Source organism: Pholcus phalangioides, unplaced genomic scaffold, assembly GCF_987345545.1.
Source record: "Pholcus phalangioides strain wild (caught in Gottingen) unplaced genomic scaffold, Ppha-v1.0 ptg000011l_1, whole genome shotgun sequence".
Taxonomy (NCBI): Eukaryota; Metazoa; Arthropoda; class Arachnida; order Araneae; family Pholcidae; genus Pholcus; species Pholcus phalangioides.
In genome coordinates, this window is record NW_028301604.1 from 63,652,568 (window position 1) to 63,673,706 (window position 21,139).

Below are 21,139 nucleotides of genomic sequence, written 5' to 3' on the forward strand. Positions count from 1 at the left end.
ATATGTAATTTCTCTTTCTTATAAAAAGAATTGATTTAAGAAATCATAATATTTTTTTGAATCATAATGATTCAAGACAAGAGATTTAAAAAACCATTTCTAATTTACAATATATAGAATTATATAATGACCGAATCCACATTCATATTTTAAGCTAGCTTATATGATAGTTTTTATTTACTTTATTCGTTTGCTGCTTTAAAACTATATGATACAATGCTTGTGAATTTAAAGCTAGAAAATGGCTCTTTGTGATGGCATTAATATGCGGAAGAGAAAGAAAAAGGAAAATAATTCCTTTGTTCTTTTTCTAGAGTGAAAATGAAAACAAAGTTTAATTTAGCGAACGTTCTTAATTATACTGTTTTGATGATTTTGTATACCACAAGAATGTAATTTTTCCACAAGATCATAAAAATTTCTGGTTTCATGCGAGCTTTTCGACGATTAAAATAGTATATATTCTTGCTGTATTTCGAGTGAATTAAACTATTGTGTCGAGTCTAGACGGAAATCATTATTTATAGCATCACCGCTAGAAAAGAAATTCATACCTAATTTAACAAGCAGCCAAATAAATTAAATAAAACAAATTAGAATAAGTTCTGTACAAAGGATTTTCTAATGATTCGTTTTATAATAAAATTTGTAAATATTTTATTAATTTTCTTTCAGAACGGAAGATTATAAAGTATGCTTATATCAAAATTGGAATGATTGAGAAAAAATTAGTTCATCGTTAAAAATAAAAGAAAAGATAAATTTCTATGAATTTATTCAATTTTTTAAAAGCGTCTTATTAACAAAATGTAGATTTGAAAAAAAAAATTAAATCCAGTAATGACATGTTTTTAGGTATGATTTTTGATATTTTACGACATTAAATAATTTTTTTATTTTAATCAAGCTCACTGGACAAAAAATTAGTCACCTTGGGGGCGCGCAAGCACGGAGGTGTCGTTAAATAGCGTACAGATAGCGTAGCGGTCAAGTCACGTGCTCAACTGCGCGCACTGCCTCTACGTGATCATTAGGCAGTAACGTTGAGTGAGAAATTTTTGTTTCGAACGGGAATTGTTCAAGATGGGTAAATGCAAGTATGTGAAAGTGTCAAAAAGGAGCAATCGTGTGTGCCGGGACCATTGCTCACACAAACACGTGAAGTTGCACGTCTTCAATGGTCCAGAAATCACCGAACGTGGACTGTAGCTGACTGGTGGCGTGTAATGTGGTCCGACAAATCACGTTCTTGCCTTTATTCAAATGACACACGGCGTCCACGGAGGTGGGTCTATGATGTTTTGGGGGTTTTTTTTTCGTACTATGGATTGGGCCCACTCATTGAGGTGACCACTAACATGAACCAGCATGTTTATTTTAACATTCTCTATGATCAGGTGTTGCCCTTCAGTCCCCATTTTTCAAGGTGACAACAGCGAAGTTAACAGGGTGATCGTATATGTGACTGGTGCGATGAACGCTCACACACCCTATCAAACCTCGACTGGCATTGCAAAACCACCTAACTTCATCCCCACGGAAAATCTTTGGGAATTTTTGGAACAGCGTTTGAAACGCCGAAATCAGCATTTCCGCAATTTGGTGGATTTGCATGATCTAATTCTCAATGAGTGACTGAAACTGAATGCGGCGTACCTGCAGAATCTTGTGGACTCCCTTCCTAAAAAAAAATCGCGTGTTTAAATTTTTTTATTTCTTATCAGTTCACGTATTAATTTAGTTTACTCGTAAGTTATAGTTTACTCGAACCTCAAGTTTAATAAGTGAGTTCGTTAATTCTGAGTTCGAATCTCTAATATTGCCGTCTAAACGTATGGGGCCCACTCGAACACATCCCGGGGACCATAAGAAAAGAGAAGCCTCACCATAAAATGCGATCTGGTTGAAATTTTCAAGAACTTACCACGTATTACCTCAGTAAAATCACTTGGCCCGGAAGCCCATGATGCTCTTCAGACGATCCCGATCTCTAAGAGAGACGTGGTTACCTTTATCTAATAGTTCGGAATCGGCTCCGATTTAATTAGCTCATCAGGATAGGCAAAATTACCGCATTGTAAAAATGCAAATAAACTTTTGAACATAAAGACTGAAGAAACTCTTTATCATATTCAAAACCATTTTATACAATGTGGCATGAAGTATCAACTTGTCAGATGACGTCAGTTTCCTTCAGATTGTATAATCACTTAGAGGAGAATTGTCGTATATATAGAGATGATTTATTCTTAAATAAGTTCAACCTAGCTAGAGTGAGTATGCGGGATTAATAATAAGTAGGGGAGACCGCGTTTTTGAGCAAATGTCACTCAAGAGCTCGTTGGTGTACGGAGGGCAACAAAAAAAATGTGATCTAGATTGACGACATCCTCTAGGTCAGAGGTCTTCAACCTTTCAGACAGTGCGGCCAAATTAGAACTTTCCATGAACCACGCGGGCCACCAAGTCATACCGAGGAATTCTCTGTTTTTTCATTAAATCTGAAGTTTGCCCTAAGAATGCTGAACCAATCATTTATTAAATTATCTTTTCATAAAATTTACATTTTCATTAATTATGAAATCATTTCTTTCAGGAATTCTGCAGTTATTTCTTTCCCTGATTCTTCAATAATTTCTTTCAGTAATTCTGCAACTATTTTTTTATTAATTATAAATTTTTATCAATTATGAAATTACTTTTTTTCGATAATTCTAAAATTATTGTATTTCTTTCATTAAAGTATTTTCAGCATTTCTGTAAATTCTTTAATCATATATGTGCTTTCTGTATGCCGAATTTTGCCTCTCGAAATATATGAAATCATACGTCTTAAAAAGTGTTTTGACTCCGGGTTCGCCGATTTCGTTAGGACGGCCTTTTTAATGTGCAGCATTACAATTGAATACAGAAAATATTCCACAGTTCTAAATACAGCAGTACAGATTTCAATGGACAGTGCTCTTTAACGAATTTGTTTTTTCGTTTTCCATGTGAAGTACCTAGCTAAATTCTCAAAATGGTCGGCGAGCTAGGGCAAAAAGCTCCAAGGGCTATGGGTAAGACCTCTGCTTTGGATGTTGATAGGCCAGAGATAATCACTACCTGTCTGCCATATGCATTTATGAATGAATGACAGCAGGCATCCGCACATGAATGGGTGTGCATACGCATAGATCGCATTTTCTTGGGGTCTATGTTTCCCATCACCATGAACGACATTTCGAATTATTCCACGCAGAGTCTCACAGTTGTCATTCTGTAGTGAATTGCAACATAAATGAAGCATCAAAACTCTATTGATGACTCATAACGGCGTTTCTCAACCGATTGACCAGTAAAATATCTGAAAAAAATTCGACGGACCATTATGTGTTCTTCGAACCCAGAAGTAAAAATATAGAGTTGAGATTTACAAAATGGGAATTCAAATATCAGTTTCAATCGAAATACAATCACGTTAGCTAAAAACACGGACAATTTTCAGAGGTTTAGTGTTTTGCCGGATTAATGGTATGGAGTCAAATAATTTTCAGGAATTCCTTTTTTTCCACGTATATTTGTAGACCATCTATCTGCCTCTAGTCCAGGCCTATATGCTGAGAAACGCTGGATTATAAAACACTTGGCTTATGTTAACACTCGATTGAAAAATGTCAATGTCCGGATGACATTTTGAAATTCATAGATCTAGACCTTGTCTCTGATAGGATACAAAATTCTTTGCTATTTCATTATGGGGTGTGAATACTGACAAAGAAAAATACTCTAGTTTCAAATCAGTTCTGGAATGTGTTTTTATTTATTTCAGATATTCTAATACAACCTACCTATTCTTCCTACAACCTACAAAGATACTTGACATAACGATAAACCCCTCTATAACGATATATTTCAAACCTTATTTGGAATCGCTTAGAGTTTGATATTAAACTCCTGTACAACGATAATTTTGAGGCGATTTCAAAAATTGCTACAACGATGTTTTTTTTGCATTTCACTCAAAATCACCTTCAATATATTTTTAAATTCCTCACCTATTTTTGTTATTTCAAGGGTGTCTAATAACATCTGTAATTTGTACTATCTACCCTTCGAAAGTGTTGATGAAGTTGCCTTGAATACGTTTTCTGTGTAGTACAATAAAGTATTGGGCAGTAAATTTTTCACCAGGGGCAAAACAAGTAACTGAATTTTATTTATCAACTAATTAATTAAAATTTTTTGCTGCGAATAAATACTTACAAATGAATTCGATGATGGTACTAATAACGCCAATTTTCAGAAGAGACGCCAATAACAGCATAAATATGGCGTCTGATGATAATGCTATCTCTCAATATCACGAGAGAGAGAGAAAGATAACCCCCCTCTACAACAATATTTTTTTATCTGCAGAGTATCGTTATATCGAGGGTTCACTGTGCAGGGGTTTACCGAACGAACGATAAAAAAAAACAGTTCGCTCTAAGTTCTCTTGACTAAATGCAGTCGAGTGGCCGATTTTGAAATTCAGTACCATTCTAATTATCATTGACAATGTTAATAAATGAACGAATGAACTTTCAATAAAATACTGTATATTGGATATTTTCACGTAAGGTTGCTTGTGAACGTTATATTAAAGAATCTTTTCTGTCTTCTTATTTCGTATTAAAAATTTACGGAATGTTTAAGTCAGCAGAACAAATCAATACACTAAAACCATGAATAATGAACGAATAATGTATTTCAAAATAATAAAATTCCCGTACGCTAATCCCGAAAATCAAAAGGGGTCATTTATTAATTTTAATCTGAACTTAATTAAAAAATTATCTCCATAATGATGTTTCATTGTTTTGCTTAGGCTGTTGCTTTTGGAATTTGTCAATAACATCTTTCCAGACGCCATTAACCAGCCGTCTTATTTATTGATTCAATCTATCGCCTTTTTGCTGCATATAATGAGATAGTAAAGAAAATTTACTTTTCCAACTCGTGGTTAACGAAAATGTTTTGGATCAGTTAATAAATAAATAAATGGCCGACAGAAATGCTACTTCCGTATAATCAAATTATTGTTTCAATGCAATTTATGATTTTTTTTATTGGCTTTGGTTTAACGTGGCATCAAAAACCATAAGAAACAATCGATTCGTAAATATAATTAGCAAAGAAGGATTCACTATTTCGTTTATGATTCAAATACATAAAAAAAAGATTTAGGATTCAATCATTCGGTATTTTTATAAACGGTTATTCTAAATTCATGGGACAAACTTTAAGAGGTGATATAAGACTCCTAAACAAGCATTTTTAGTCATAGAATGTGTGGTCCAATCACAATAGCAAAGGCGGTAAAGGATGTTTTTAGAAAATGCATATTTTTCTAACGAATTTGCTGCAATACGTGCAATCAACTATTCATGGGTATTGTAATGTGGTAGGCCTTCTTATGGTGCAACCTAGGTAACGCGAATTTCACCACAAGTCATTATACAGCTTGATCAGTGTTTGGCGCAGCATAACGTTGCACCAATAAAAAGCAAACTCCAATCCGAAGATGCATATGCACTCTCAAATTGTTGATAACACATATCGCAGCAAATCCGTCGGCAAAATATGATGTTTGTTTCGGTGAAGCGCTGTTGAGCACTTTCTAAAGACACCCTCGACCACTTTTGCTGTTGCGATTCGACCGCACATTCTATGATAAAAAATGCTCATTTATAGGTGTGTGTTTTATATCACCTCTTAAAGTTTATGCCATGAATATAGTACCACCCTGTAGTGCAATCATGTCCAATTAGAAAATGGCATTCAAAAAAAATGTACCACGCACATCAATTAAATGTTGAAATCCTCGATCCAAAATCAGTTCTCTGGACTAAATGCAGTAGAGGGGCTGATATTGAAAAATTCAGGTCCATTCTAATTAGCTTTGACAGTGTTAATAAATAAACGAATAAACTTTCAATAAAATACTGTATATTGGATATCTTCACGTAAGGTTTCTTGTGAACGTTTATATTAAAGAATCTTTTCTGTCTTCTCTTATTTCGTATTAACAAAACGTGAGATTTAGGATTTTTAAGATGATGGTATCAAAAGTAAAATCAATATTTAATTAACACGAAGTTCTTAATATTATGTGTATTGCTCTTTTCAAAGAATTTTAGGAGAGGTTAAAATATAAATGAACAGATGAATGTACATAATAAACGTTTATTATCAGGGTTAAAAAATTAGATTTCGAATATTTATCCTCATTCAAGTGATGCTAAATATGTCATGAATAATAAATCTCTCTCTTTCTTTCTCTCTCATGAATTTTCTTTACATTCACTGAATAGAAAGGGTGATGATTTTTGTCTTATACAGTGAAAATTCGCTATTAAAACTTAGTTTAATTAACATCTCTTCACCTTTCTTTATTTTTCATGCAATAAATTATACAAAGAATCGAGTCATTCGAGTAAAAATCTTTCACAAAAATTTAGATATCATGCTTTTCTTTGAAAATTTAAATATCAGTTTCAATTTTAATCGAAAGCCTTAGCTATTTATATAAGTTGCCTTAGAAAGTTTAGAAAGGCGTATTGTACTAAATGGATGGTCGATTTTAAGTGGGTTGAATAATGAAATCCTAAGTGCAGTAAAACAAATTAATGATGTATTTAAAAGAAACAACTTCCAAATTCTATGATTTTATCTAGGCGGTGTTTAACATTTTATTTCGGTAAAATATTTTAATAAGGATATAAACAGAATATTGAAAACTACTGAGAAAGCCAAACTCGGCGTGTATGTACTTCAAAATAACTGAAATACACAAATTGCAATGTGTCTGAACCAGATATAATGAACTCTGATTTAACGAATTTTTTCGAGCATTCCCAAAATTACTCCTATTCGACGAATTCTGAATCAGACTTCGATAACGAACTTACATTTAACAATTTTTTTATTTAACGAGTTTTTAATCATGAAATCGTAATTTTAATCGTTAAATCTTAGCATTCATTAAATGGGAGTTCGTTATATCGGGGTTTGACTATATTTATCAAATATACTAGCCTCATTTGAGATTCTTTTCTCCATATTTATCAAATCCACCAATTACACTAGGGTATTATGCATAATCACCGGTAACACTGATAAATTTATCTAACTTAGTGAGACAATTGGCGATTATACATAATAACCGGTGATTATGCTCAATAACTGTTTTACGCATTTACCGTAACATATACACCATATGTGTGTGTATGTGTGTTGTGTGTGTATATAATAATTACTGTTTCTCGTCTCACTTTGTGCATAATGGGATTATACTGATATGGATCTTGTGTGTAAAGAACGTTACACGTGATTTGAGTTGCGAGGTTACCTCTATAAAACGTAAATTACGCATAGAATGTAACAAATTGGATGTATAAATATGAGAAAAATTTTGAGGGGTTGTATTAAGAAAACAAGGGGTACCATGAATACTATTACATAACAAAAAAAATTATTGTCCATATTTAAAAAAATATAGGATGTTGCACTTCAGGGGAACATACTGTATTTATATGATTAATGTGTGTGTGTAGATTTTAATAGTTTAAAAATGTCATTTATTGTTTGCCAACTTACTTTTCTATCCTTATTGAAGTACGCACAGCAATATGTCTCCCCCACACACGGTACTTTCCACCAAAATGCAAGAGTAAAAAATTATAGGATACTTGTATCACACAGCCATTCGCTGGTAATTATAGAAACTTCATGAACAGCTCGCAAGTAAAAATCGAATGTTTAGTTGTGCTTAGAAGCATCAATGCCGAAACGAGCTGAAAATATACAATGCCTTTATTTGAAAAATATAAGAAACTCATATGAAAGCAATACTGCAAAATAAAGGGCTAACTTATTCTAGTTACTGAAACATACTATATTGTTTTCCGAATTACCGTATAAATATAATCTTGAATACACTGAACATCATCAAAATGTTTCTTCAAATAATGAACAGCTTAGAGTTATGCGCTAAAATAAGACAAACAGGGTAATAGCAAACTTCTAAGTTAATGAAGCATATACAGGGTGGTCATAAAATAACTTTGTCGATATACGAACCTCTTGCGGCCACAAAAATCAACGAGTGCAAATAAAATTCGAGATATAGGTGTTTCAGAGCATGCGCTCACGAATGAGATGAGAAACAATAACCTAGCTCCTTCGGTTACAGTTACAGCAACAAAATTTCGAAAAATCCAAATAACAACACACACTTTTATTCATTGCGAAGTGATCGAAGCAGTATAAACCGTGAATAGTGTTAGAACGGTACCTATAGTATGATAAAAGCCGGTACAAGACGCAGGCGAAGAAACATGTTGAAACAACCAATGCAGATTATATTACTATCACAGGAAGTCCCTCCCCCTCCCCCCGAAGTGTTACCTCTTGGTGAGATCTTTCTTTGTCAGCGTACTGTGCCGGCGTTTATAGTGTTACAGGTAGTACCGTTAAAACACTATTCATGATTTTTCACTGCGCTGATCACTTAGCAGTGCATAAAAGTGAGTGTTGCTATTTGAATTTTTGTTGCTGTATCCATAACCGCAATAGCTAAGATTTTGTTTTTCTCTTAATTTTTGAGTACATGCTTTGAAACACCGACATCTCGAAATTCGTTAGCATTTGTTGGACTAAAATTATTTTATCACCACCCTGTAGGTTAACATTTAATTTCTAAAGTTTTGATTTTTATCTGAATGACTATTCATATGAGTGATTTTTAGAAAAACAAAAGTTTTTTTATAGGATTTTCGACTTCCATTATTCTAGGTCACGCTCATATTACGGATTTCAACATTGCTACGGTCATCAGAGAAGGTGAGGTAGTCACTTCCGTGTCCGGAACCAAGCCTTATATGGGTAAGTGATACATAACAATTTTCGAAAATATAGTTGAATTCCGATTAACTAAAAACTAAAGAAAAACACAAAAAATTTCAATAATCGAAATATGGAAATCAAGTGCACAGATTATTTTTTATTAACTTTGTATGCTAAAAAACTATTTTTCGGTGATAAAGATGACCATTTCTCCGTATGAAAGCAAGTAGCTAGACAATAATTTTTAGAAAATAAAAAGTTACAGTAATGAAATAAAAATTCGAACATAATTATTTTGTCAGTCTGAAAAACTCAATTACAGCTAATAAAAATGGACAAGAAAGGAAAGAGTTTATACCTGACAAAAAAATAGTAAGTTTTTTTTTGTTTTTTTTTTCCAATTTCTTATTGGACTACGTTGTCTCTGCAAAGTTAACACCGCTGACAACAGCGTGTTCCACATCATGCCTGTGCATGGAAAAAAATGGATGCATTTAATTTCATCTCAATCTCCACTGTTTGCCTTGTGATCTCGTGTTCTTTATTTTTATTTGAATTACCTCGATGCGGACAAACACTCACGATGAAATAGAAACTCTGCAATTCAAAAACAAGTAGGTGTGTAATTTCAGTTTACGGATATTTATTTTCAGTTAAGGGCACGTTTTGTGATTGAGAATTCATTATCAGTTTTTCCGCAACGGCATCAAACATAATTTTGGCGCTTTCTTGTTCTTTTTGTAAGTACTGTACTGTATACAAGGTGGTCATAAAATAAGTTTGCAGATATGAGAGCCCCTGGTGGCTGCAAAAATCAATGAATGCTAATGAAATTCGAGATATAGATGTTTAAAAATGTATGCGCTCGCGCGAAGATGTGAAAAAAAAAACAAAAAAAACAACGAAACCATAGGTATTGCGGTCACGGCCACAACAAAAAAATTTCAAAAAAATGGAAAATCATTTTCGCATTTCAAAATGATCAGCGTATCAAAAGAAAAAAACATAAATGGCGTTGGAACGGTGCCTGTAGCACCATAAATGCGAGCGCAGGACGCAGACAAAGAAAGGCGTTGGTGCGCTAGACGTTCGGTCGGGGAATTTCTTCAAATCAGCGAAAGTTTCTGACCTAGCGTCTAGCGCACCCAGCGCTCAATGAGATCTTCTTTCTTTGTCTGCGTCCGGCGCCTGCACGTATGGTGCTACAGGTACCGTTCTAATGCCATTTATGTTTCTTTAATACGCTGATCATTTTGCAATGCATAACAAAGTGAACGTTGCTTTTTGAATTTTTCGAAAATTTTTCGCTGTGGCCGTAACCGCAAGAGCTGGGGTTTCGTTTTTTTTCACATCCTCCCGCACGAACGTATATTGAAACACCTATATCTCGAATTTCATTCGCATTCGTTGATTTTTTGCGGCCGCTGGGGGCTTGTTATTCTATGACCACGCTCGAAATATGTTACATTTTAGATTAGAAAAGATATAATGCTAGTCACACACACAACAATCTAGTTTTTATTTTCCTACCAAGCATTATCTTCAAAAACGATATAACGGACGGATATATATTTCTAAGATGCAGTAATAATGATGATGCTTTTTAAATTTTCATCTCATTTTGATTTTATATATACATGTTTTTATTTTTATTTTGTGTTCATATTTGCAAACTGTAACTGGGCTTTCACCTGTAGCTTGTATTTAAAATAATAAATAAATATTTATGTTATACTCTCTCGTAAGATAAATGTTCACTGGGCCACAAATGCTCGATCAAAAGTGTCAGAATTTCTGTTTTGTGTTTTCGACCTTCCAACTCGTTAAGAGTTTTTTAACATGCCAAACTAAGCGTTTACTTTGAAATTTGAATTCTGATATACCGCTAGCCTTTTCTATTTATCCCAGAAACAAAAAAGAAATATATAGCACATTTTGAGTTTCTCACTTTCCATAAATGTTTTTACCATTATGTGCATGAGAACACGTCAAAAAAAAATCCAATATAAGCAGCTTTAAGCAGCTAATTCGATAAGAGCATGTTTTGTGGTGACAATGGCGAGCAACGTGCTTTAAGATTATTCGCAATAATTTTTTCGCCTTAACGAGATTATAGGAACTAATTAAAATAAGTTTGTGTGTAAGACTTTTTTTTTCTTTTTCTTCTTTCAATAGTTTTATTAATTTTTCTCATCATTTATCATCAGAAAATCACTCTTTATAACAGCAGGTATTATCTTCAGACACGTGGAATAGACTGAACAAGCTTGTAACTGATTTGAGTACAACATAAAATTATATTTGGAAATTGCGATAATTGAAAATATCCCACGGGAATAATACTCATCTTAAACATTTAACGTACTTGACTGTATTTAAAAAAATGTATATTGAATGCTTACGTAAAGAGCTTTGTGACTCAGATAAAACCAAGAGAAAAACAATTAGGTACATCATATTTAATGGAAAAGATGCTTAAAAAAATGACTAGGTAATTTTCGTTTTCTGGAGACATTTTTGAGTTGAAATGGTGGCATTTGAAACGGTATACAGTTTGTTAGATTTAAAGGTATCCAAAAGTAATGACTAGCATGAACGTCAAGTTCATTTCTGAACTTGACGTCTTTTACTAGCCACCAAGGTTGCTCACGTTAAACTTAATTAACCTGCAAATTAAACTTAAGTTGCCTTCTTCATTGCAACTTAAGTTCATTAGCAATCATGTTCAGTTCTCACACTATAAGCCGTTAGTTTTGGATGCCTTTAGCCCGGACACCCTGTATAAAGTATGAACTATACTCTTCATTTAAAGTTAACATATATGAAAACTTTAGCAAAACATGCCAATATAGGTGTGTTGTATCACCTTACATATATTTATTTTTATGCTCTTTTTATTCATATTTATTTTCCTGTAGCTCCTGAAATCCTGATGTGTTCCGTTGATCATTCCAATGGCTATAGTTTTCAGGCTGACTGGTGGTCTTTAGGCATCACCGCTTATGAGATGCTCTGCAGAGGGGTAAAACACGTGTGCATTTTGCATTTCTTTATTAATTTCTATCAGGTATATGAAAATGTGAGGTAAATCGCTACCAGATAAATAGTCATTACTATGTCATATGACGATTGACATGGAGTGCGAGACATGCTTGCATGAGAAAAAAAAATAGATAAGTAAAATTTAAATTTTTCGTCTGTGGTTACTGGATTGACTTTTTCCAAAAGGTATGTCTTATCTTCAGTTCATTTAATCCTGTTCTTTTTTTCTCTCTGGTTAGAAAGTGGAAGCAAATTATAATCAGATCAATTTTTTAAATTCCTAGTCGTTTTCCGTATTGGAAAAAGATTCACGGAAAAGGAAAGAGAAGATCATTTAGTTTAAAAGTTATAAAAAGTCAGTTATTCTCCTGAAAGTTAATCAATTGGTCGAGCAAAGTCAAATGAAGCTTGAAGTTAACGAGGTGAAATGAAAAATTACTTCAGCTTTCCTGATTAATTTCTCTTATCCTAAGAACTTTCATACCCTCCCATCTTATACATGGACAAAACTTAATACATTCTGAATAAAACTAAAGTTTAATTTATTTATTTTTTATAATTATTGTAGCATTACTATTTTTTCTCAGAAAAATATCTCAATGCTTTTTTTCCCACAATGTATGCTTACATATAATACATTATTTCCCCTCTTGATATCTTTGGAATTAAATCGATGAATAGCGGTAAGGTTACCGCTATTTATATTATATAGAGTTTTGATGAAAAATTTATAATTTCCTTAAAAAATTTACATTTTTACATTTTTTTTAAATGGTGTCTCGGCAATTTGTGGATGGCTTTGGAAGTAAAAACGTACAAACTAATGTTATGTATCGTCGAAAAGATAAAATCCATTTTCATGATGTGTGTCATAAAACTCCATTGTTCAGCAAATCAAACGGGTTAGCGCAGTGTTTTTCAACCAATAGCCATATGGGCCCCCCTTAAGGTCTTGAGATACTCAAAGGAGGGCACGGGTGAAAATAAAGTTGATGAACAGCCATGACAGACTGCTAAGGGGGCAACAAAGAGCTGTGAAAAAAATCAGATGTAAAGAAATGAAGCTTCAAGTGAAAAGTGTGACTACTTTCAGATTAAAGCAGAACTGCCCATAGAGCCAGGGCCGTCTAAACATATGCTCCAACCCAGACAATGACTGGGGCCTTGAGTGCGTAGGAAGGACCCACGATATTGAGTAGAGCTCGGATTTTTATGCCCCTAAAGATGAAACGTCGTTGCTGATCGGTAAGTTAAGGTTTTTTAACCTATCAGCAACGACGTTTCATCTTTAGGGCATAAAAATTTCAGCCTTAATAATTAGATTTGATATCATTTTTTTCGAGAATAAGTATGCAAATTTGTATACAGGTACTCCCAGCCAGGTAGGGAGTCCCTGATGCTGCTAAAATGCCCTTGCGTAGAACAAGGGCCGTCCGTCGTACCACATGAATCCATCCATGAGCCTGATGTCAGTAGAAGGTCTTGCATGATGAGATCTGGTACCATGATTTGCGAGAGTACCATGATTTGCGAGTCAATACGAAAGCTGTTGCTTCCAGCTAAAGTAAGGGGCTTCAGAACATTTTTTTGCCCCAGAGCCCATGGTGTGTCGAAACGGCATTGCATAGAACTCCCCCTTCAGTGAATCAGGGGTCAACCTTACTCGTGAAATTTTTTCTTCAATATCAATTTGTTCAAAAAATCAATTCAGTAAGTAAGAAGGTTCCCACTCCTTGATTGGGGAGGGCTGGATAAGACGACGAGGGGGTACCCGAGAAAAAAATAGGATCCAAAGAGGGCCATGGGTGAAAAAAGGTTAAGATAGACTGATTTGATACCTTCAGAAATCAAGTCACCGTTGAATGTTTGAACGTTTTATTCTATTCCTTAAAATGAATTCTTCACATTAGCGGGAATGGTAATCTGACCCATATAATTCCCTTAATTTTTTTAAAATTTAATTTCAAAAAGAAAATGTTATAACATCAATTATACATAGTGCGTCGAGGAGTCGCTTTGTACTTCCGTGCAACAGATGCATTAGCCTAAATGGGCAGACCGTCTGGCCTTGTTAGAATGAGCGAAATGCGACATGATTTAACAGAAACCATTAAGATCAAGACAACGTGGCTATCGTTGTAGATGCAGGAAAACTGATAGTGTTGATGCATCATGCATTCTCGTTTATTTCTCCTTTTTTTGTTCCTCTAGTACTTTCAACACTTTCAGAGTAGTAGCCAGATGACGCAAGTGCGTATCGATTGCTACTCATCTTCACTCGCATCTGTTTTAACATACTCTCACTGTTTTCCGTTTCTTTTCTTAATCTAATTTTTTTTTCTTTGAGAATTGTTGTTTCATAAATATTCCACTTTCAACGTAAGTTAAAATTAAAAATATATATAATATCATCACTAGGGCTCAAATTTTGATGACCTTGAAATCTTGAAAATGTGCAAGCATATATGACCTAAAAAAGGTGAAAACATGACCTTAAAATGAAAAAATATTACCTTAAAATTTTCCCACTATTTTATTTATTCTTTTTCATTTATTGCTTCTTAATTGGCGACTGCCCCCCCCCCCCCGTCACATTATATAAATATTTTCTCTTCAGTCTCCCTCTCGTTCCCACCTTTGAATGAAATTCCATAAATAACACATCACCCCTATTGACCAATCAGAAAATAGCATTTCTGTTCGATTGCTCTCTCAGATTGTTTTGTTGCAGTCCTGGTTGTAGGATAGGTTGTGGGATATTTTAACAAGGAGATAGACTCACATTTGCGCCTGAAGCTGGAAAACGGCAGAAAACCAACTTCCTCCAACCATCACTTTGTCAACGGTTGAATTCGAACCCTCGTGATGCGAATACCTCACGCCACCCACATGATCGCACGGCAGCTACCATCGGGGTGCTGAAAAACTTCTTCCCAATGTCCTTGAAAAAATGAACAAATTGGAGCAACTACCAAACTTAGCGGAGCAGCAATTTCAGGAATAAATAAAAATTGGAAAAATGTCTTTTACTTCAAAGTATAAAATGAAAAAAATGTTGAAATAGAGCTTTTTGTCTCTCTTCACAGTGGCGGGGAGTGCTGGCAAAACCAAGTTGGTCCTCCTAACAAAAATTCCTCTGGTTAGGCATGAAAATGCATTGATTTCGAATGAATGACTGAGACCTTTCGTACGTTTGTCATGCCATTCAGAGTTTTCCTTCAGAAACATAGGAAGAGGATCCTCCGAGAACAAAGAAGTGGCTACTAGGAATGAAAAAAAATTCATTTACGATATAAATGAAATAAATAAAAGACATTAATTCATACTGTATCACTGAAGAAAATGCCCACAGATCAAAATTTTTGTTTTGGTTCGTGAACCTAAAAAATGACCTAAAAATGATCTAGTGTTCGAAAATTCCTAAAATATGACTGATAGTTCGAAAATGCTTAAAATATGATTGTCATAAAAAAATATGGCGTGTCGTAAAAATCCGAGCCCTAGTCATTACTATACCTAGCATTATACATTCACATACATAACATTATTCATGCACTATACATAGCATTATACATACACATACATAGCATTATACACGCACATACATAGCATTATACATGCACATACATAGCATTATACTAGCACATGTGTGCATAGCATATATGCACTTTCATAGTACTATGAAAGTAGTACTATGTAAGTACTATGAGAGAGAAAGTGCATATCGCACCAAAACTGGTCATATCTTTGCACGTTTGAAATACATAGTTAATATGAACTGATGACAGGGAAAAATCTCAGATATATAAAATGTTTTGAGTATATTAAAAAATAATTTTTTTTAAATGTATAAGATTTTCACACTTGACCCCACATATCGGAAATACTAAGCTGGAAAGAAAATGCTATATTAAAATTATCTTTTTTAAAATATTGATTTTGCATGCCTTTAAATACCTTGAATTTATTAACTCTGAAAAACAATGAATCCATTCGCTCTATCAATACGTTTTGGGATCTTCAAATCCCAAGATGATTAAGAATCAGAATTTATTTTTATGCAAGTATTTTTTAAGGGGAATAGTTATGCAATGAAAATTCCCGGCTATAATAATAAAAAATCGTATAAAAAACGCATCGTTTTCAAATTTCGATCACTTTAATGAAGTATAAAAAAAAGCGAGAGACAAAAATGTATATTTTTAGTTTGTTTTTTTCACCCTTCGTTAATTTAACGACCCTCCATACGATTTTTATATTAAAAAAAAAAAAAACACAACTTTAATTAGGAAAATGTGTTATTTTTTTCAAGCACGCATCGGAAAAAGGAAATATCGCCCGAAGCTTTCATGACTGGCGTTAGATGTAACACATAAAACTTCTCCGCAGTCTCGAAAAATTACTTCCTGGAGTTTCAGTCACAACTATGATGGAAACCGTAAGAGGACTTACATGAGGGTTTGAAATAAGCTACTAGACTGTTGTAAATTGGCCGACTGCGCCGAGTTGCTCCTTTTATATATGTTTATGTGCATTCCCAATAGTATAAAAAAAGGGAAATTCATATAATGTGAAATTCAAATGTGAATGCCTAGCACTGTCAACGGAGGTTCTGGTTGATTATTCCCGTCGCAATGGAGGCTCTAAGTGTTTTCTGTGTGTGTGTATATTGCACATTCCGTAAAAGGAAAGGGAAACAAAACTGCCCAGCACTGTGGACGGAGGCTTTGTTTCTTCGTTTCCCGTCACAGTGGAGGTGCTGTATATATATTGTGAAGGTTTCTCAATCTTTTTCAATCCATGGCTCCCTTTGGACCGTATTTTCTTCTCGTGGCCCCATCAGTTTTACTCAGGGCCCTCTACCCTCATCTGAGACCTCTTCTACTTATTGAATTGAATTGAATTCAGTCAGAACTGAATTTATAATGAACAAAATTTTATAAATATGATCGATCTCTGGAACCCTGGGCCAAGCAAGGATCCACATTGAGGGGACTCATCCCACCCAATAGTCGAATTATATGGGAAAAATAGGTCTCTGTAAAATGTAAACGATCCAACGAACCTACGCAATAAATCAATCCTACCGACCTTATGGACCCTCACCCTGTATTCATGCCCACGCTGGGATAGAGTTAAGAGAGATTCCATTATGTGGGATTCTATGCATGGCAGTCTTAACACCAGGAGTCCTCTGGTGGTGTTAAGACTGGTGTTCTGGGTCCCCCATACTTGGCTGGTAGTAGCAGCTTACATATTTGCATACTTACACTCGAAAATCACAGCGCCAGATCTCTCCCTGTAGGACCTATGGGAATGAAGCCCAAGGCTGTAAACACATAGCTTAAGGTTGCCCTGGTACCATGGACAGCAATGTTAGATTCTGAAAGTAGTGGCATTTTTTCCCTCCATATTTCACTTGAAAGCTTTGTTTCTTCACAGTTTTCTGTGGCCCACTTCACCACTTGTCGTGGCTTCACTTTCATCTGCTTTTCACCCGTGACCCCCAGAACATCCCAGGACCGCAAGGGGGGTCATAAGGCCCCAGGTTGAGAAACACTTATTTAGACCATTCTCAAATCTCTCCCAGTTCAACGTGCCTACTCCTTTTTCTTACTTGTCCCATAAGTATTTTCCACACTTCTTTTGAAATTCCAGGCTGCGGTCCCCGGCCCTTATGTGCCACTGGGTGCACGTGTAATTTTTCTCCCTAGTCTTTGGGTTCAGTTATCCATTTTAGTCAAATGGCTTGCACGGTGCATCGAGTTGATGGCTGTTTTCATGAGGAGAACGACGCGAGTGACTCGATTCTTGCGAGCACGGGGCAAAGGGAGCAACTGCTATAAATCTTTGCTAACTTTTTCCAACACAACTCTGCCTCTTTTCTGGTAACGGAAGTAAGGTGCTTTGCATCAGTCCGGGGTTGTGAGCGGTTCTATCTATCTACAGCCATATCCCGACCTAGGCTACCCCGATTTAAGCGATTTCGAAGATACGCGATTTTTGGTGAAAAATGTTCTGTTCTTGAATCAAGCACAATACGTAATCATTATGGATCATTATGGATATCATTATGGATGGGAACACACAATATTTAAATTATAATGAGATAATTAGGCAGAACTCTCACATTGTGTGTCCATTCAATCACCATACTACGTGTAGCTAATCTCAGCTGACTTTTCAATCGCTGAAAGTGAAAATTGGTGAAACAGCTTAAGATCCGAAACTTGCCCAAGATTTTGGGAAATCAATTTGGGCTTTTGAACTATTCAGAAACATACCTTCAATTTTTGAAAACTGGTTTGGTCACTATTTTATTCGTCGAGTTCAAAATGATGCTATTTAATATTTTTTGACGATGCGCTCAATCACTCACCTCGACTTATATTAATTTGAACACTCTCTCTAGAAGCTTATTTACTTTGACTACAAAAAACTAGTAAAAAAATTACTTTGCTTCAACGCAAGCAGCTCAATTCTTTCGATGAACAAAAGTGTCATCAAATATCACATGGCACATGACGTTCCTTTGTACTTATTTTAGAATAATTTAAAAATTGTTGTGATAATTTTTTAATTATATGTGCGAAAACCTGCATTTTACACACAACTGCAATTTTTTTCAAAAAATACCAACAAATATTTAATTTATTTGCATGCGAATTTGCACTGCGCTCTCTATACGCACGCGAATTCGACTTACGAGCTTTTTGTTGGTCCATCCATAGCGTAAATTCGGGGTATTACTGTGTGTATAGCCAATCTTCATCCGACCCAATGAGAATCCAAACAGAATGGAAGAGAAGTTGCAGACGCTCGTCTAGTTTGTTTGCTTCACAAGCCTTCGCGCATCTCCTCTGAAGATGCCATCCACATATGAGGGTGAAACGTTAGGAAGTATATAATTTACCCAGATAGCATGGCCCGATATCCTTGAAGTTTCAATATTAAAAAAATATATTTTTGTCTCCATCGGTGCACCAATACTGAATTATTATTTCAAAACAAAGTTATAAAATTCAAGAAAATATATAAGCTGGAACAGACAAGTACATAGTTTAAAAAATGTCAGTTTAATCATAGATTCTGTATTCTATCGAAATAAAAAAGGAGAATTTAATCATTCTTGAACATCGAGGAATAAAAAAAAAAAAAGAATTTTTCCCGTTTTTATCAAGCAAGTTTCATATAAAGGTAATCCCAAAACTTTCTGGAACAGAAAAAAAAATGTTTACGGAGCATAGGAAAAAAATTTGGAAAGAAATAGGGAAAAAAAGGTTTACTTGTATTTTGTGAAAGTCAGTTCGTGAAGAAAATCTCTTCGTTTTTGCTTTGTTACAGTAAATTTATTCGTTACATTACAAGAAGTTTGTGGCAACAGCCTCTGAAATGATTGCAAAACAATTTTTTCTTTAATATTCTGTAACAATATAATACAAAAAAAATGTTGAATTTTGTGTCGAAATTCTCGAAATTCCAATATTAAATACGAAGAATGAATGACGAAAATTTGTAAGAAAAAATACATTTTCTTCAGATTTTTAATTCATTTGTCTGTGCTTTTTTTTTTAATTTCGTTTTAAAATATTTTATGTTTTGCAATTTCCAATTCTAAAATAAATTTCAAAATAACCCAAGGAAATATTAACTATAATATTTCACCTAATAAACAAAATATATATGTTTTTTAGTAAGTTTTTCGTAATATGTTTCGATATTTACAGATCATAATAGAACGTTGTTCTTTTAATAAATGTATATTTACATATGTATTTCTTAAAATATCGTCTGTTTTTGAAGCTTTGAGGTTATTTATAAATTTCATTAGTAGATAGCTATTAAAATATTTCCAGACTTCAAACATAAAACAAAGCTATTTGCTTATGAATCAAGTTATACGACTCCTGACATAACTCTGTTTAGTTTTTTTTTTTTAAATACGGTATTTAGAAAAAATATATAATTTTCAAAAAAATAAGAAATTTTTTAGATAAAAGTAAATAATAAAAGTTTTTGAATTAAAAATATTTTAATTTCACGTAATTTCCTAATTTTAATTTGGGTGACTTAGGATAAATAAAAGAAACTGTTTTTTTTATCTAACTAAATGATGAAATAATATCACATATTTTTATTTAAAGTTTGTGCTCAATAATTATTAAATTTTCATACATTTCTTTTTTTAAATGAAAAACAAAAATTCTTATCACACAAATTTTCTAAAACTAACTTTAATTCAAAGAAAAAGACATCTGCGAAACAACAAATAAAGAAAAGTTTTCTTCGTAAAAACAAATTTCATTCTTTTTAATATTACAATTTAACGAAGATTTTGATTTAGTTCCGTATGCAGACCCGTAACTAGCCTGGGGCAGCCGGGGCACTGCCTCAAGGCCCCGAGCCGAATGTGTACAAAAAATTTACACTTATTTCGCATAATAAAATAATAATAACCCTTTAAAGGGGGGCTCCGGGAAAAAGTTTGCCAGGGGTCCCGAGAAGGCACGTTACGGTCCTCTGCATATGTAAGGTGCTTTCCTTAATAACTTCCTTAATATTTTTGATTGTTTTTTATGATTATTTACATCTATTTTTATAATTACAAGTATTTTGATAATTTATATTTACAAGTATTTTGATAATTTATATTTACAAGTATTTTGATAATTTATATTCACAAGTATTTTGATAATTTATATTCACAAGTATTTTGATTATTTATATTCACAAGTATTTTGATAATTTATATTCACGTGTTTTTTTTTTTTTTTTTTTTTTTTTTTTTTTTTTATTATTATCATCATCATTTCCAACCATTTTTATCATTATTTTTATTTTAATATTTTCTACTTTTGAGTATTATTAATTACTTGCACACCTGGCTAAACTTCTATTACACAATTTTTTATAGGCTTTGTGTTTTGTTTCCCATGCCCGGTGTTAATTCGTTCGTGCCTTCTAGAGTTTGTTTGTGAATAAAATTAATTATAAAAAATGAGTAAATTGACGTTAATTTTTGTCTTCGGTTTTTAGCGACCATATGATATTCATTCCCCTACTACAGTAGAAGAGGTAAATGGAATTTTTTCAAAGACACCATTGATATTTCCACATCACATCACTTCAAAAACGAGCAGCTTCGTATCAAAGGTAAGAAAAGGATTTTAATTTCTTATCTTTATTCAGTATATTATTGTTTGGGTTTCCAAGACTGCTCATTAGCGTG

The 21,139-nt window shown here is 33.7% G+C and overlaps 1 protein-coding gene across 3 annotated transcripts in view; it reads left to right on the forward strand.

Moving 5' to 3' along the window:
- Nucleotides 1-21,139, forward strand: part of LOC149080697 (serine/threonine-protein kinase 32C-like) — a 135,443-nt gene that overhangs the window by 100,747 nt on the left and 13,557 nt on the right. For all 3 annotated transcript variants that reach the window (XM_089239913.1, XM_089239911.1, XM_089239912.1), the window contains 3 exons: nt 8,818-8,907; nt 11,787-11,890; nt 20,947-21,063. In XM_089239913.1, coding sequence (XP_089096039.1) covers nt 8,818-8,907; nt 11,787-11,890; nt 20,947-21,063 — 311 coding nt within the window. The remainder of the gene's footprint in view (nt 1-8,817; nt 8,908-11,786; nt 11,891-20,946; nt 21,064-21,139) is intronic.